General features: G+C 59.6%; 1 protein-coding gene across 18 annotated transcripts in view; it reads right to left on the bottom strand.

Moving 5' to 3' along the window:
- Nucleotides 1–16,854, bottom strand: part of PTPRS (protein tyrosine phosphatase receptor type S) — a 99,523-nt gene that overhangs the window by 45,037 nt on the left and 37,632 nt on the right. For 10 of the 18 annotated variants that reach the window (XR_006743043.1, XM_045589120.1, XM_045589130.1 and 7 more), the window contains exons 3-8: nucleotides 10,764–10,909; nucleotides 9,714–9,855; nucleotides 6,844–7,032; nucleotides 5,068–5,076; nucleotides 3,444–3,461; nucleotides 1,259–1,369 (exon numbers count right to left, since the gene is read on the bottom strand). Coding sequence is in view for 17 of the 18 variants with exons in the window: in XM_045589120.1 (XP_045445076.1) it covers nucleotides 1,259–1,369; nucleotides 3,444–3,461; nucleotides 5,068–5,076; nucleotides 6,844–7,032; nucleotides 9,714–9,855; nucleotides 10,764–10,909 (615 nt within the window). In the remaining variant the exon portion in view is untranslated. The remainder of the gene's footprint in view (nucleotides 1–1,258; nucleotides 1,370–3,443; nucleotides 3,462–5,067; nucleotides 5,077–6,843; nucleotides 7,033–9,713; nucleotides 9,856–10,763; nucleotides 10,910–16,854) is intronic. The other 8 variants (XM_045589134.1, XM_045589131.1, XM_045589127.1 and 5 more) reach the window with 1 other exon arrangement.

The following is a 16,854-nucleotide window of genomic DNA, read 5'->3' on the forward strand; positions in this document are numbered from 1 at the left end:
TGGCCTCTGCCAGACTCCTACACCCCATCCCAGGTGTTGGCAGAAAAATAAGCAGGTTAGACAAAGACCAGTCAGTGGGAGCCACGGACGCACTATAACTCACCAGAGGGGCCATGGCAGCGGATCGAATGCGTGCCCCCTGCCCGCCCGCCCGCCCGCGTCCCCGTCCCCTCCCTCCGTGCAGCCTCCTCCTCAGAGAACAGGTGCAAAACCCAAGGAGCGGGCCGGTGGCTGTGGTGAGGGAGGAGCCGCCCCCGCCCGGAGGGGAGGATGGCAGGGGCCTGGTGTGTCAAATGGGGAAACTGAGGCCTGGAGGAGAGCTGTGGTGGCGTCAAGTGCACAGAGCCCGTTGAGACGGCCCGGAGGCAGACAGAAGCTGCTTCCACCACAAAGCTGATCAGAAACATCCGTGGGGAGGCGGGAGGTGGAGGGGTGAGATCAGTGGAGGAGGCGGGTTAATGTTTCTGAAGGGACCGGAGAGCAGCAGCACAGGGATAAGGGGTCCTGAGGGCAAGGGCGTCCCCAGGGTCTTGGGGGGACCAAGGGACCCCAAAGGAAGTATGTGTGGATGCTTTCGAGGGGCTTTCTTGGGGGTCGGGGGCTGGGGCCAGAGTCCCATGCCTCGGGCGGGAGAAGCCTGGCTGGCGTGACAGAGCCGGAGCTGCGGGCAGGTGCCTGCTGTGCCCTGGTCTCGCGCTGGCCCCACGAGTCCTTTCTGAGGGCGACTGGGAGAAAGCACTGGACTCTAGGAAGGCTGAGGGCCAGCAGCGGGGGGCAGACCCCTCCCCCAACTCTTAGATGGAGGGCGCTGGAGGGGGGGGCAGTGAGGCGAGCCACGAGGCCACAGATTCTGGAGAAGCGAAGCGAGCACATGACAAGGGAGGCACGCACGACACACCACAGAAGAAGCTGACTGGGGTGGGCGGGCGGGTTGGGGCAGAGGCCTGCAGACTCCCCCGGCCCTGTAGGCTCAAGGCTGACCTGACTCCCCATCCCCCAGCCCCTACCAGGCCCTGCCCTGTCCCCTCCTGCTACCCTCCTCCACGTCCGGTACTCCACCGGGGAGTCCATTTTACAGGCGGGGAGACTGAGGTCTGGAGGGGGACGCCGCCTGGCCCTAGGTGCTGCCTCGACGGGGCACTGGGGCCCCCTGCTCAGGTCTGCAGGGGTCAGGGGAGCCCAGAGGCTGTGAGCCCCAGGGGGGGGAGGGGGGGATGGGGCGGGTCCCTGCCTCCGACCTGGCTGCGGCGCTCCCTACCTCGCACGTAGAGGTTGGCGGGCGAGGAGTAGCGCACGCCGGCGCTGTTGGTGGCCACGCACTCGTACTTGCCCTGGTCGGTCTCCTCGCTGCTCTCGATCTGCAGAGCCCCTGTGGGGAGAGCGGAGAGCGTGTGCCCAGTCAGGGGCGCCCAGGGGTGTCGGGGGGCCCTCCCAGAGCCCCAGCTGGCCCGGCTCTCGTTCTGGCTGGACCGGAAGGGCAGACACAGAGTTGAGTTAGCCTGGAAGCCCAGCTGGGTCGGCACTCCCCTCGCCCCCCGCCCCACCCCCCACTCCCAACCCCGCGCCTAGCCCCTACCATCCTGAACACACCACACTCCGCAGCTGGTCCCGGGCTGGGCCTCACACACGGCCGCCAACACGAACTATAGCCGGGGGGTGTGTGCCAAGAAGGCGTGTTTGCAAAGGGAGAGACGGGGTTAGCACTCGTAACCCCCGTGGTCACCCCGAGACCCCGGGGACCCGGCGGGCCACCCCGGTGATGTGCGAAGCGGGAGCCGGGGGTGCTGTGCCGGTGTGACCGGTGCCCGTGTGCAGGGGAACATACTAATGGGTCTGGTTTCCTCACACGGGTCCGCGACCACAGGCCCCAAAGCCCACAGGGCCATTAGCCAACGGAGGCAAGGTTGTCATTCTCTAAGGTTTTGGACAAAACTTCAGGACGGGGTCACCCCTGCCGATAGTTAGAGCAAAGGATGTTGGGAGCGATACACACCGAGGAGGCTTGAAACCACCGGCCTGACTCAAAGGGTTTGCTGGTCATGAGCGAACAGGCTTTTAAAGGGGCCGGTTTTCTCAAGCACGTTCACAAGCACAGGCCCCAATCACAGCTCTTCGAGTTCCCCTCAGCACGTCAGAAAGCGCAGGCACAAAGCAGACGTCACTTCCCATGAGCACAGAAGAGTGAATGAAACGTCTCAAAAATACACGCTGAAACCGGTTTGGCTCAGTGGATAGAGCGTCGGCCTGCGGACTGAAAGGTCCCGGGTTCGATTCCGGTCAAGGGCATGTACCTTGGTTGCGGGCACGTCCCCAGTAGGGGGTGTGCAAGAGGCAGCTGGTTGATGACTCTCTTTCATCCATGTTTCTAACTCTCTATCCCTCTCTCTTCCTCTCTGTAAAACATCAATAAAATATACTTAAAAAAAAAAGTGACAGCACAGGCTGCGATCAAGCACTTCAGTGCCCGTAGGCAAACGGAAATGAGCCCAAGACTTCCCCAGGGACACCGGGAATCAAGCTCTAGGGTGCCCTCACTTCCACAAGTCAGTAAAGACTGAGAACCGCTCTGCGCCTGAATCACGGGCCGGGACCCGTGTGCTTGTTGACCTGTAAATGAAGACGGGTGAGGATCTGCAAGTGGGTGAGAATCCCAGGCTCCCGTCAGGGGCCCTGGCACCGAGAGTCGGGAGATCCAGGGAGCAGAGGGCAGACCCCGCCTCCTAGCTTTGTTCGAGGCTGTCCCAGGGGAGTGGCCTGGCACATGTCAACTGAGAGGTAAAGGGCCCCATTAACATTCCTACCTTCCCAACTCCCAGGCTCTGGGAAGCAGGAATGCAAGTATCACTACAGAGGCCCGGAGAGGGAGAGCGGCCGCCCCAGTCACACTGCGTTCCGCAGAAACACAGAATCGGATGCAGACTCTTTCTAGGGCCCCATCCGGGCCCATTCTAGCCCGTTCTCTGGGACAGTTCAAGGGGCTAACGTCAGACCGTGGAGACCGCCGGTCTCCCGGACCCCTCGGCTGGAAGCCCCAGATCTAAGCCGCAGAGCTGGGAGGCCCCTCTGTGCACTCACTTTACCAATGGGAAGGTGGAGGCTGGACATGGACCAGGGCTGCACACAGAGCCATGGTCACCAGCCTGGCTCCTCCCCTCTGGGTGGGCACGGGAGGCGCTGCCCCTGCCTGAGCAGGCGGCGGCCCCACGCCTGCAGCCCGCTGGCCTGCGGAGCCACCACGGACGCAGCCCTCCAGCCACAGACAGCAACACAGACACAGAGGATGGAAGGACTCTGGGCAGGGTGTCGAGGAGGAGACGTGTAGTGGGGAGCAAAGGGGAGGCCTGAGGCAGCCCCCCGCGGAGCCTAGGGGCTGGGTGGGCAGCCAGAGAGCATGAGTGGGTGGGTGGGTGGGTGGGTGGGTGGGCGAGCAGAGAGCCTCTTACCTCGGATCGGAGTGCTTTCTGAAAGGGAAGCAGAGAGAGTCAGGTGAACGACAGGAGGCAGTGCTGGGGGCCGGGGGCCCCGGGGTGGGCAGGCCAGGCTGTGAGCCAGAGCCAGCCTGGGCCTAAGGGCCTTGCAGAGGCCGCGCGGAGCGGAGGCAAGGCTCCCAGGAGCAGGGTGGGCTGCAGGGCTTGTCAGCCAGGAGGGCTTCCCTCGGGCAGGCAGGCAGTCCCCGGGGAGGGCATCGAGCGCCCGGGGGTCTATGCCCGGCAGGCCTGCTGGCTGCCTTCCTTCTGGGCGGAGGGAGCGAGATCAATGACCCCCTTCCTTTTGCCTTCTCGGGCGGGGCAGGGAGCAGTAGGGATCTCAGGAATCGTGTTAGCGACGGTGGGAGATGTGTTAGTGCCCCAGGGCCGGGCATTAATAAAGCAAAGGGAAGGTGTTACCAACAGGCCACGTAGGACAGACGGGAGGGAGGGAGGGGGCTTTAAGGAAGAGGGAGGGCCCTGCAGTCTCCTTTGCTTCCAAAGGGAAAGAGGAAAAAGGGGCTCTGTGTGTCCACGTGGGTACGGGGGCAGAGACAACCCAGGGGACAGGAAAAGGAGCGTCTCCCCCTCTGCTCATCTTCTGGGGGGTGTCTCCCTGACTCCCCCAATGATAGCTCATAACCCCGCTGAGGACAAGGGGCCACAAGGCCAAGGCAGAGAAGATGTTGAGGGCGGGGGGAAAAAAACACGCCAGCTCCTTTGCATGGCCCCAGCCCATTTTACAGACAGGCAAACTGAGGCCCAGAGGGGCCAGGGAATTGTCACACCATGAGTCAAAGGCAGGGGTGGGCCTTGAACTCAGCTATCCAGCCTATCAGGTTGGGGGCTCTCTAGCCTGAACAAAAAACCCTCAACCGGACAAGGCCACCCTCTCCTCCTTACAGAGAAGAAAGGAGAATTTGCCTAAGGCTGCCATGGGGAGAAGAAGGATCGAGGACAGCTGCGAGTCTAGGCCAGCCCTTGCTTTGGGCTATTTCACTACAGTAGCCCCAATGGTAGAAGCTAGAGGCTAGTGCACAGGACTTCTTCCCAGGTGCCCAAACAGACCATGGCCACTGCGGAGAGAGGAAAAGGATGCAGCCAAGGAAACATAAGGAGGAAAAATCATGGGCCGCTACCAGTCATTCTCACCTGAGTAAGAATGAGCCCAGCAACTGGCGTCAGGGAATTCAGGGAAGATGCTGGGAAGAGAGGGTGAGCAGTGCCCATGACCAGCCCAGCGAGAACACTCCCATCTCACTCCAGCCCCAGCCCCCGGCTTCTGTAACTTCACCTCCGCCAGCAGTGTCAAGGCCCAGAATGGGGCAGGTGGGCTGTTCTATGCAGAGCTCCGGGTTTCCCCTCAGCACCCAGTCTGGGGTTGGAGCGGCCCCGTGGGGCCTTGCCTCTTTTCCTCTTTCCCTTTGGGGCTCCTCTCTCTGCGGCTCCCTCCGGGCGCCTGGCGGGGGAGGGCGGGTTAGTCAACATGCCACGCGGAGTGGGCCAGGCTTACTGTCACGGTGGCTGTTAGTCCGAGGGGCAGGGGCGGGGGGCGAAGAGGGGGTGTTAGTGGTTGACACGGTGAAGAAATGAGACTTACCAAAGGTTTCTGAACGTTTACAACAGAGGGACAAGAAAGAGAGAACAGGATCATTAACGGGTGGTCACGCAGACGCAGGTCAACGCGAGGGCGCGGGTGCGGAGGGAAAGGCAGAGCGATCAGATTTACTGGGATTCACAGAGCAGCGTATGCTCCCTGAGCACCTGCTACGTGCCAGGCCGTCCGTCCCGGGACCCTCACCACAGCGCCAGGGACCGAGGCCCGAGCCAGGACAAGGGCCTGCTCCGGGACACAGCGCACATCTGACCCGGCATCAGGGCGAGAGGTCCACGCTCCTGATCATCTCACTATACCGGGAGCCAACGGTGGAAGCCAACAGCGAAGCAACCGGATTCCCAAGGTTGCCATCATTCCCCCGGCTACGTGGCCGGCAACCTGCGGCTCTTTGGCCCCTTGAGTGTGGCTCTTCCGCAAAATACCAGGGCCAAGGCGAGTCTGTTTTGAGGAAGTGGCGTTAGAAGAAGTTTAAGTTTAAAAAATGTGGCTCTCAAAAGAAATTTCAATCGTTGTCCTGTTGATGTTTGGCTCTGCTGACTAATGAGTTTGCCGACCACGGCCCCAGCTGAACCCCCAAAGCTGCAGATTATCTCCAGACAGGCCGGGAGGGGTCCGGCTCTCTCTCTCCCAGGCGCAGAAATTCTGGTCTTAATGCCCACCCTTCTTCAGGGCGGGGCCTTCCCTGGGGAGGGAAACAGAGAAGGGGGTGGGCAGAGAGGGGCCGGGCAGTGAGGAAGGGGCTGTGAGAATCACGGGGAGGCCTCAGGCACTGGTGGCTCCCAGGCTGAGTCCTCAGGAGAAGAGGAGAGAAAGCAGAAAGGCGTGTTCCAACGTGTGTGCTCACAATGGACTGAAACATGCGTGCGTGCACACAGGCACATCCCTACCACCTGTGTCTGCACACATGCGTGCTAGAAGGCTGTGGCCTGAGATGCGTGCACGTGGGGGGACTGTCCTGGGCACGGGTGCATGGAAGGGACTGTAACATGAGTACACGTGTGGCTGAGAGAAGGCGAACCATGTGCCACAGACCGGATCACACAAACACATGGACATGTCGTGAAGCAGGGGAACACGGACACAAGACACACACACAGCCCCCAGACACATGGGCTCACAGATGGGGCACGTGGGTGCTATGCTGAGACAGCTGTGCTCCATCCCGGAGGTGACCAAGGCATTGTGTTCTGCCCCCAGGCCCCCCGCCAGCCAGGCGAGGCTGCCCGTCTGCGCCCCAGTAAAAGGAACCGCCGCCGCGTCCTCTGCCCGCGTCGCCCATAACTTCCCTACGGCTTCCGCCTTGGAGACACCACGCCTGCAGCTCTGCACGGTCCCCACACCTTCCCCGTCTGTGCTTCTCTCCCCTCTGGGGACGCCTCCTTCGTCAGCACAGGAGAGCCTCTCACCATATCACCTTCCAGGTGCCCACCATCTCTGCCTGTCTGTCCCCCTCCGTGTCCCCGCTGCTGGGCACTGCAGACAGCCCCCATCCTCCGGGCCTCACAGGGAACTCACTGCGCAAAACTGGCCCACAATTAAGGAACTCTGCTCCTATCATCGACCACAGCTCCACCGCCCCTGCCGGTCTGGGCCCCGTTACAGCCCCACTGGTCCAGCTCGGAAGACACACCCCGTCGTCAATGCCCTCCTCTCCGCCTCTCCGTCCCCCGTCAGCCCGCAGGGCCTGGGCCCTGGAGATGCTGCCCTCCCCCGGCTGCCCTCTGTGACTCCCCGATCCTCCCGGCCTCCTGCACGCACCTGATCGCAGCTGCTTGATGCGCCCGTTGCTGGCACTGGGGTCCACGGGCAGGAAGTCCTTGAACCAGGTGATCTCGGGGTCGGGGTTGCCGCTGGCAGCGCACAGCATCGTAGCCGTCCGCGTCCGCTCCACCACCTTCAGCTGGGGGCCCATGTCGATGTTGGGGAAACCAGGGGGCAGCTGGTCCTCTGAGGACAGAGAGGGGGGAAGACAGGCCAAAGGCCCGGTGGTCACATGCCACCCCTCCAGGGTGGGGCTTGGCACAGCCAGCCTGGACGGGAGCCACATCACCCTATTCCCTCAGGGGAACGGAGGGGTGTGGTCGCGGCCCAGGCAGGGGGGCGCTGCAGGGAGGGTGAGTGGCCCCAGTCCCAAGTCCTGAATGCTAACTACGTGCCAGCCTCTGCGTAGGTACCTTCCTGTGCCCTCCTATTTCAGAGGGGGAAACTGAGGCTCCAACAGACACACACCTGTGCCAGGTCATACAGGCAGGACACGGCAAGGCTGGGGTTAGCACCCAAGCCTGGCTGAGCCCAGAGGAGGCTGGGATGGCAGCTGCAGCACCCCAAACCAGGCCTGGACCTGCCGGGGCCTGAGGGAGCCGAGGACCCTGTCTGAGGTGCTTCAGGCCCCCGAGCTGAACGGCCAAGAAGGTGGATCTCATTAGTGCCCATAACAGCACCAGAGGCTGATGCCCAAACAGCAGGGCCTCGATTCATGGCGCTAGGAGCTGGCCTGTGCATGAGGGAGGCTGGTCCGCCTGCACCCTCTGTGCTCCTGTTTCCCTATATGTGCATGCATGCTCGCACCCACACTGTCCATATGTTAGCACTTCCCATGTGCATGCAGCTCTGCTGGGGTCCCCGTGAGCACGTGTGGGTGGCAGCCAGCCAGGGCGGGGCAGGCACGGGGCTGCCGGGGAAGGCCGAGGCCGCCTGACGTTACTGCGAGCTCCTAATTAAACGAAATTGTTCATCACGCACCACATTGTGCCCTATTCCTCGGAGTTTAATTAAAACAACGGCGTGGGAGGCGTGAGTGGAGTCCACAATCAGATAGCGGGGAGGGAAGGAGGGAGGGAGAGGCAGGGAATGCCGGGCCCAGCAGCTCAGATGTTCCACGCTCAGTGTGTGTGTGTGTCAGGGAGGGGGGAGGGACGGGGGGCCTCAGGGCCTGGGTCAATCACCCGGGCTGGGTGCCCAGCCAGGCTCCCGTCCTTGTTCTTCTAGCAGCCGGAGCACAGAGATGCCAGGGAGGCCTGGCTGGGGGCGGGGAGTGGAGACACAGCCTTCCCAGACGCCCGGGGCACTTAGTAGATTCACAGCTTGTTCTCTTAGCTCGGAGAGCTTACAATGGAGGCTGGCACTGGGCACGGGAGGCAGGCTGTTCCCGCTATGCCAGGAAAGGTCAGGGCAAAAATATCTGCCGGGAGGAGCAAGGCGGGCCAGGCCTCTGACTCCTCCTTCTCCCTCTTCCCTCCTCCCTCCATCCCTGCAGGACAGGCTCCAGGACCCATGCAACAGGAAAGGAGGGGGCCTCTGTGAAAACGTTTCTAAGGATTTCCAGACAGTCACAGCAGAGCTTCTGAGCGCGGGACCCTAAGAGGCGCCCTGGGGCCGACAGGATGCCTCCTCCCAGGGCTCCACGCTGACCGCGGCTCTGCTGCCCTGGAGGACGCTGGGAGGACACGCCCCTGGGAGCTAAGTGTGGGCCACCTCCCACCTAATCGCCGACAGGGGCTCGTACTTATAAACCAGAGGGGGTCAGGGCACCCCTGCTGGGGACAGGAGCAACCCCCCCACCTGAGAGCGGCAGAATGGTCGGTGGCCAAGCTGGCTTGTTCAAACGAGAATAATAATAGTATCAGAGAGTCTCAATTGGCGTGAGCCTCTCACTTGTAAGGACCACTTATTTGACCCAGGAAACCATCCCTTGTGCTGAGCGTCATTATTATCCGGCTCTGGAGATAAGGACACTGCAGCCCAGAGAGGTTCTCTAACCCAGGCAAGGTCACACAGCCTCAGAGTGGCAGCACCAGGATTTGAACTCAGGTTATAGGCATCCCGGGCTACAACCACCTTGCGATAGAGAAGGCAGGAGAGGACAGCTGGGCAGGGATGTGTGGCGAGGCTGTCTGAGTGCTGCTGGTTTGTGAGGAGGAAGCATTTCCTTGTGCCCCACCCAGCCCACCTGAAAGGCCAGCGAACAGCCTGTGGAAGGAGTGTGACCAAATGCAGGAGGAAGTGGGGCGTGGGGGAGGGGGACACAGCTGTTTCTGTCTGAGGGGCCGACACACCATCGGCTCCAGGAGAGCTCTGCCATTCGGAGTGCTCTGTTCCTCCAGCCACGGTCCCTGGCTCAGGCGTGGGCAAGCTGGGCCAGAGCGCACGGTCCTGGGCTACGTGGCCCCGCTTGGGGTGGGGGCTTGGCAGCCTGGAGTCACTGCGCCATCTGAGGATCCACGTACAAGAAGATAAGCCCTGAGGCAGAGCGTGAGCTCTGAGGACACTTGTATGAGCTCCTGGGTCCGGCTGAACCGGAAGCTGGACGCTTACGTTTTAACCACACGAACCAAGGAATTCCTTCTCTTCCTTGAACCAGTGGGTTCAGTCAGCCTCTTGTAATCAGAAGAGCGTGATTGAGATAAAAAAAAAAAAGGAGGATGGCTCTATCTCTGAAGACGCCTCTTTGCTGCAAATGCTCACTCACTCCTATCATAGGCTCTGGGCACGGTGGGACTAGGGGCTAGAGAAGAGAGAGCAAGGCCTCCCAAAGAGAAAAGCCAAAGCAAGACGTCCACAGATGCTTTCGTGTTTGACCCCGAAGCCGAGGGCCCAGCGCCGCCCCACCGCCACGGGGGACCCCGTACCTCGGAGGACAGTGAGCTTGGCGTGGACCGTGATCTCGCCCACGGAGTTCTGGGCCACGCACTCATACACGTTCTCATCCCGCGGCGTCCGCAGCGGCTGGATCCGCAGCACGGCCCCCGCACTCCCGTCAAACTCGATCGTCTGCCGCGCAGGGAAGAAAGGTCAGGGCCAGGCTGGGGTCCCCGGGGCCAGGGAGAGGCGCTGGGGCTGTCCACACCAGTGTGAGGATGTCCTATGTGCGTACACTAGAGGCAGAAAACTGGGCCTGGCTATGTACAAGGAAAGTGTGTTATGTGTACATGGGTGTGCGCCATGCACATTAAGCATGTATGGCTGGCATATGGAAACATGCATGTCTAATCATGTGCATGTGTCCAGATTTCTTTCTGTGAGCAGTGATGTTGCATGTGAGTCTGTGTGTCAGGAAAGACTCAGGCCGGAACCGATTTGGCTCAGTGGATAGAGCGTTGGCCTGCGGACTGAAAGGTCCCAGGTTCGATTTTGGTCAAGGGCATGTGGGCACTTCTCAGTAGGGGGTGTGCAAGAGGCAGCTAATTGATGATTCTAACTCTCTATCCCTCTCTCTTCCTTTCTGTAAAAGATCAATAAAATATTGGGTCGGCAACTAAGTAATTGCGGGTGTCACACATATATGGCTTCAGTTGAATTTTTAGGTTTGCAGACGTAGTACAAATGTAAAACACATTTTGTTATTTGATAGTTGGCTATTCAGCTGTTAATCAGTAAAAAAAAGTTTATATTAAAAAAAAAAAAAAAAAAAAGACTCAGAGAGGGCAAGGCCCTGCTTGAGGCCACACAGCAGGAAGGTGGCAGAGTGAGCCAGCCTGGCAGGGCCCTCACTGGGCGGGTGGGCCCCGTGGCAGGGAGCGAGTGGGGGAAGGGTCCCGCTGGAGAGGGTGCCTGGCCAGGCTTGCCCGGCCCTGGCTGCCCACGTCACGTCTGGGGAACGTCTCTGGGACACCTTCCAAGACGGAGCCGCTGTGGCCCGATCCGGGGGCACTGGCTGCCTCCCCACACCCCCAACTCACCTCAAAGCGCTGCGAGTTGACCTTTTTCCCCTTCTTGTTCCAGGTCACCCGGGGCTTGGGGTCCCCCGTGGCCTGGCACACGAAGGACGCCACGCCTCCCGACACGCCGATCTGGTCTTTGGGCTCTTTGACGAACCTGGGGGGCTCTGGGATAAAGCAGGAAAAAGAAAGGTCCCGGTAAGCGCCAGGGCCCATGGGGCCATGCAAACATGCCCCTCAGCCCCCCGGCCTGGTCATGGAGTCACCCACCCCATGAGCTCAACAGGAAGGCTGGAGAGAGAAGGAAGGTGGAGAAACACTGCCATGACTGCCCGCCCCACACCCTGCCCCAAGGTACCTGTGGGTATCCGGGGTCTGCACAGCCTACCTCACCAACCACACCTGGATCAACCCCCACACACAGCCTCAGGGGGGCTTACCCGCTCAGTGCCACTGGGGAGGGTGGAAGGGGAGACCCCTGAGATTCTGAGGCCCCCCCAGTGGTGACTAGCCAAACCATGAAGGGTCTTTCGTCTGGAAAAGACTTGGCAGGAGATAACTTGGTCTCATCCCCTAGTGAGACATGTGGGGAAACTGAGGCACCAAGCAGGTTAGTGACATCTAAGATGAGTAGCCATCTAATCCTTCTGACAGTGCTGAGAGGCCAGGCCACCCTCATTCCCATTTCACACATGAGAAAGCCGAGGCACTGGCCAGGCAAGACACGTGCTTCGGACACACGCAGCCAGTCAGCCAGCGGCCGAGGAGGGGTGTGAACCAGGCTGGCCCTTGTGCCCACGATGTCTGCCCCTCACAGTGATCGGACAGTCTCTCCACGAAAGTGTCATGTGGGAACTACTATGTCTTTAGCATCCTTAGGAGCCTCAATCTGCACCAGGACAGCCAGAGTTTAATAACATGGTTTCCTTTTTATTGACTTCTCACAGTAACCTCTGAGTCGCCCCAAGGGATACTGAACTCCCATTCACAGTCCAGCTACAGGTATCTCATAAAGCAAATTCAGTTACTTCTGAGGTTTTTACCAGCAGACTCGAGGACCGCCCGAACAAGGTCCCGAGGGGAATAATCTATCTATCCAACCGAAGGGGAGTGAGTAAAGGAATACGGGGCTCAGCAGGAAGTAGAATACTATGCAGCTGTAAAAAAAGAAACAAGGGTGTTTTTCAAATGAACTATTAGGGGAAACACCTATCATGAAATGGGGGGGGGGGGAGGGAAGTGCAGTGAATGCTATTGTTTATGTGGGAAGAAAAACAGAGAGAGAGAGAGAGAGAGAGAGAGAGAGAGAGAGAGAGAGAGAGTTAGAGAGTTAGTTTAGAAACAGTGGCTACCTCCAGGGACAAAAACCATGTGGCTAGACACAGGAGGAAAAGAGGTATCTTTTTTAGACTTAGAACTATTTAAAGACAAATTTAAAATTTTTAAAGGATTGAAAAAAAAAGGTAAACTTATTAAAGAAAACCATTAAGTAAACATTTGGGGTCTGAGGAGAGGCAGAGAAGGGCTGAACACCTCCAGCGGCAGCAATCCTGGGCCTCTGAGCCCTCAAACTCAGCGGAGCGCGCGGAGGCCGCCGGCTTCAGCTGGAAACGCCTAGCTGCTCAGAAACACCAAAAAGCCCAGGGAAGCCTCAGGTTCCACCGCCGGGAGCTGCTTATCCCAGCCACGGCTCGGGCGAGGCTTGACAAAGCAGAGTGCCCGTCAGCGATCGGCCTGGCCGCACCTCCCTCCTTCAGGCTCTGTCCCACTGGTGTGACAGGTGTCGACACTGGCCATCTCTCTGGGAAATGGGCAGACCCACCGCACGTGGCACGTGTGGCCTCATTCGACTCCTGTGTGTCCCTCTGAGGCAGTGACTGGTGACCCCATTGTAGAGATGGGACTATACAGATTCAGAAATGAGGGCACCTGAATGTGAACTGGGGCCTCTCTCTGTCTGATGCTCCTATCACCTCCAGGCCCTGAGCCTGACTTTGGTGTTTTGCTCCACACTGAGCCCTGGGCTGGGCCCGCCTCCTGGCTCTGGCTGCTGGCTGCCCCTCCTCAGAGCCTCAGGAACAGTGACAGGGGCCATATGGGTCTCCAACCAAGGTCACGGGGAAAATCACTGCAGCCAGGTCAGGAATCTCACTCCTGGGAAAACCCTCCCTCAGAGCCGCTGGGCGGAGGGCAGAGCGGCCGCGGGAGGCACGGCTGTTTATCAGAGCTGGGGACACTCCCCTACCCCCACCAATCCGGGGAGGAGACACAGGGGGAGCACTGCTCTCCCTCCTCCCCCTGGAGTCCCTTCCCCCTCTCCTCCCTTCCTCTGGCAGCTCCAACCTCCACTGGGCCAGCACCTACCCCGGAGCTTCTCAGATTACAGAAGGCTGGGTCAATAACCCCTTGGTCCCCACCTCTGCCTGGATGTCCCCATCACAGCCCTGAACCCACGGGGCCGAAGGACCCGGCTGTGTGCCACCGGGCAGGGGGGAGGGGTACGGGCAGCCCACTCTCCGGGACCCCACCATACCGCCTCTCTGTGTCCAGTGACCCTGAGAAAACGGGTCTCTTCGATGCCCGTGAACACCAGGCCCGGGGAGGCTGCCTACTCACTCCTGGGCTGCCCCTCCTCCCTGCCACAGGGGCCTTCTCGGCCTCTCCCGGGGGCTCCGGGATGCCCCCAGCCCAGGAGAGCTCTCTCCCCACTGCGTCCACCACTAGGACGTTCCTGGTGCGTGCTCGGATTCTCTCGTTCTCGCCCCTCCTCTTGGCGAAGGAGCCCAGGACACAGAAAATATGCACTGAGTGTAGCTGCAGTGTGAGCCAGCAAGCGCTCCTTCTGTGCGAGGCCTGGTGGGGCTCAGCACTATTTTACTACCCCTGTCACAGATGAGGCTCAGAAAGGGCGAGTGGCCTGCCTGGGGTCACCCAGCTCGTGAAGGGCAAAGAGCTAGGATTCCAACCCGGCCCTCTCTGGCTCCCAAGCCCTGCAGACAGCAGGCTTGATAAATGGACTGTGGGTCTTTGTTCCTGAGCATACTCCGGAGGCCCCGTTTCTTTCTTAGATGAAGAGACTGAGGGTCTGAGTGGCGATGGCAACAGCGTGGAGGCTGGGAAAGGCCTGGTTTCTGTTTTTCCACTTCGGATTCTGCAGAGAAGAAACCCTCAGTGCCAGATCCAAAGACCCACCCACTGTCCTCTTCAACTCGGCCTGGGCCGGCCCACGGCATCCTGGGAAGGTCCCACCGGACCCGGAGCCATTTCCACAGCAGGATCACGCCTCCTGGCGCTGGCTGCTCCCCCAGGCTCTGTGCAGCCTGACGGCCCCACCTCAAACCTCTCCCTGAGGACCTCGGCCACTCCCTGACGCTGGAGGTGCCCATCTCGGTGCCCATCGCCCCCCCTGCAGGGCCCCAGATGGCAGGGCTCCTGCTAAACAGGCTCACCTCCTGGGGTCGAGATGTCCCGGCCCTGAAGACGGAGACCTGGGTTTGAACTGAGCCCACTACCAACACCTGAAGCCACCCAGTAATCATAGCTGAGGGCTCCCAAAGGGAACACCCACTGAGCCAAGTCCCACTACATGCCAGGTGCTGGCATCCTGGGTCACACCCTTCACCGCCCATCTGGCCCCTCAGCTCCTAAGGTCTCTCACAACGGTCTGTCCTCCCCACAGGAGCCACCAGAGGGTGTCAGTGAGTCAGCTGCTGCCCCTCCTCTACCCACAGCCCTCCAGGGCTTCCACCTCCCTAGACATAAAGCCCAGTCCTCCCCAAGCCCATTCCCCTCCCTGCCCTCCCCTCCTCTCCGGCTCCAGCCACACAGGCCTCCGGCTGTTTCTCCAACAAACCAGGCAGTCCTGCCTCAGGCCTTTGCACTTGCCATCCCTCTGCTTGGGGCCCTTCCCCAGTTACCTGTGAGCTGCGTCCTGAGCTGCTTTAAGCCTCTGCACGGAAGAGACCGCCTCACTGGGACCGCCCCTGCCCCTCCCCCATGCCTCATGGCCCTGCTGGTCTTGCTCCTGGGCATGCCCACCATCCTCTCTCCCTGCCAGACTGGCTGCTCCCCGCCGGGGTGAGATGTTTGCTTTGTCCTCTGTGTCTAAGCCGGTGCCTGACACAGGGTAGGTGCTTATGTGAATGAGAACACAGTCCCTCCCGTGTCACATGATGAAGCCAGGATTCCAGCTGGGACTAGAAGTCTGCGATCTCCATCCCTCCTCACAATGGCCCCTTTGTGGCCTCAGTTTCCCCACCTGAAAAGGGGATGAGCTCAGCTCCACCAAGGCCAAGGCTGGCAATGATCAGTGGAGCAAAACGGCGAGCAGTAAATACAAATGTATTCAACCAGTGTAGTTCAATCAGTGGTTCTCAATGGGGGGGGGGGGGGGTGCATTTTTGTCTGCAGACATCTATCGTTGTCACATTGGGGGTGCGCCTGACTGTTAGGTTGAGGCGGGTGGGGGGGGAAGCCCAGAGCCGATGCAAGCATCTGCAAGGTGGATGGTGACAAAGCCCCTGAACCCCTGCCCAGACTCTCCCAGGCTCTCAATTTTTTAAATATAATATATCAAAGAGTCTGGAATGTGAGATTCTCCCTCCCCCCAACTGGTGGGCGGAGTTGTGACATTATTGGCATCTGCCACAGAGACATCCCCAAGACACTGAACCACCAATCAGCACGTGCCAAAGTGCCCTGGAGCCCACCCCTTCCCTTCCTGTTCCGCCCTGGGTCCAACCCTCTCCTATTCCTCCCCTTAATAAGACCCCCAGACCAGCCACGTGTTGCCTCCCCTCCATGTCCATCTGGAGGCAGCCCGGCTGGGTCCTTTCTCTCCTCCCCACTCCTTCAATTCTGATTTCTCTACCTCTGTAATGAGTCCCGCTCATTACTGGGGAATAAACTTTACTTTAACATGTCTTGGTTGTCAGTTTTCTACACCTCAAACTTTACACTGACATTGAGTGGGTGGGACCAGGAATGCTGCTTAACCCCCGCCCCCCCCCCACAGTGGCCAGGACCACCCCCCCAGCCCCCCACCCCCCGCAAAGAGTGACCAGGCCTCCCTATCCGCAGTGCCCACCGGGAGAAACCCTGTTAAATAATGAATGAAAAACCAAAAATTCTTAGGGCCGCTGGGCGATGATTAGGTCATGAGGGTGGAGCCCTCCGGAGTAGAATTAGTGCCCTGATAACAGAGGCCATTCCCACCGCAGGAAATAGCGAGTCCAGGAAGGCGCAGGCCCTGCCCTGGGGGGGACTGGACACCTCTCAGCCCAGCCACGCCCCGACTTTGGACTGGAGGCAGTTTCATACCAAGGTGGGGAACCCTGGCTCTGGGGCCAGGCACCCCAGGTTCAAACCTGAGCACAGCCACTTCTTGGCTGTACTGTAACCTGGCTGTGCCTCAGTTTCCCCATCTGTACAACCGGGATGGTGATAACAGCATTCATCTCATCAGGCTATGTGGTTGATCTGACGTGTTAGGCACTTACTAAAAATCAATGTGACAACGAGAAAAAGCACCAATGGACGCGACAGCTGTGTGTGTCTCCGGTGTTCTTACCTAGCAGCATTAACTACTATGCTTGTAGCAACGTGGGATTGTGGGCCTACTATGTGCCAGGCAGCATGCAGGGGCTTATCATGTGTCTTTTGTCACAAGAATCCTGGGACAGGGATAATGTTATGAGTCTCATTCAATCAAGGAGGAAATGGCAGTTGAGTCACCAGCCCAAGGTCTTCAGCAAAACCAGCCTGATCAAAGATCCGTTCCTTTATCTTCTGGCCTGACACTGTCCCCATGGGTCTGAGTGATGCCTCCTCTAGACCCTTCATAGCGGGTCGGATCTTGGTGCTGGGCCCACAGCTGACTCTCGTCCTATAATGTTACTGCCAGAAACACAGCCTTGCCCATCTCCAAACTGCACCTACCTCTTTCCATGTGTTAACTCCTTTCCACCAGCGAACTCCTACAAACCCATAAAGCCCCATGTCCAATGCCCTCTCTTTCCTACGAAGCCTCCCCTGGCTCTGCCTGGAAAGGTTTGGATGCCTGTGTGTCTGCCATCTAGGTGCTGGTGTTTCTACCTGCAGCAAGGGAAGGTAA

Source organism: Pipistrellus kuhlii, unplaced genomic scaffold (assembly GCF_014108245.1).
Source record: "Pipistrellus kuhlii isolate mPipKuh1 unplaced genomic scaffold, mPipKuh1.p scaffold_m20_p_30, whole genome shotgun sequence".
NCBI lineage: Eukaryota > Metazoa > Chordata > Mammalia > Chiroptera > Vespertilionidae > Pipistrellus > Pipistrellus kuhlii.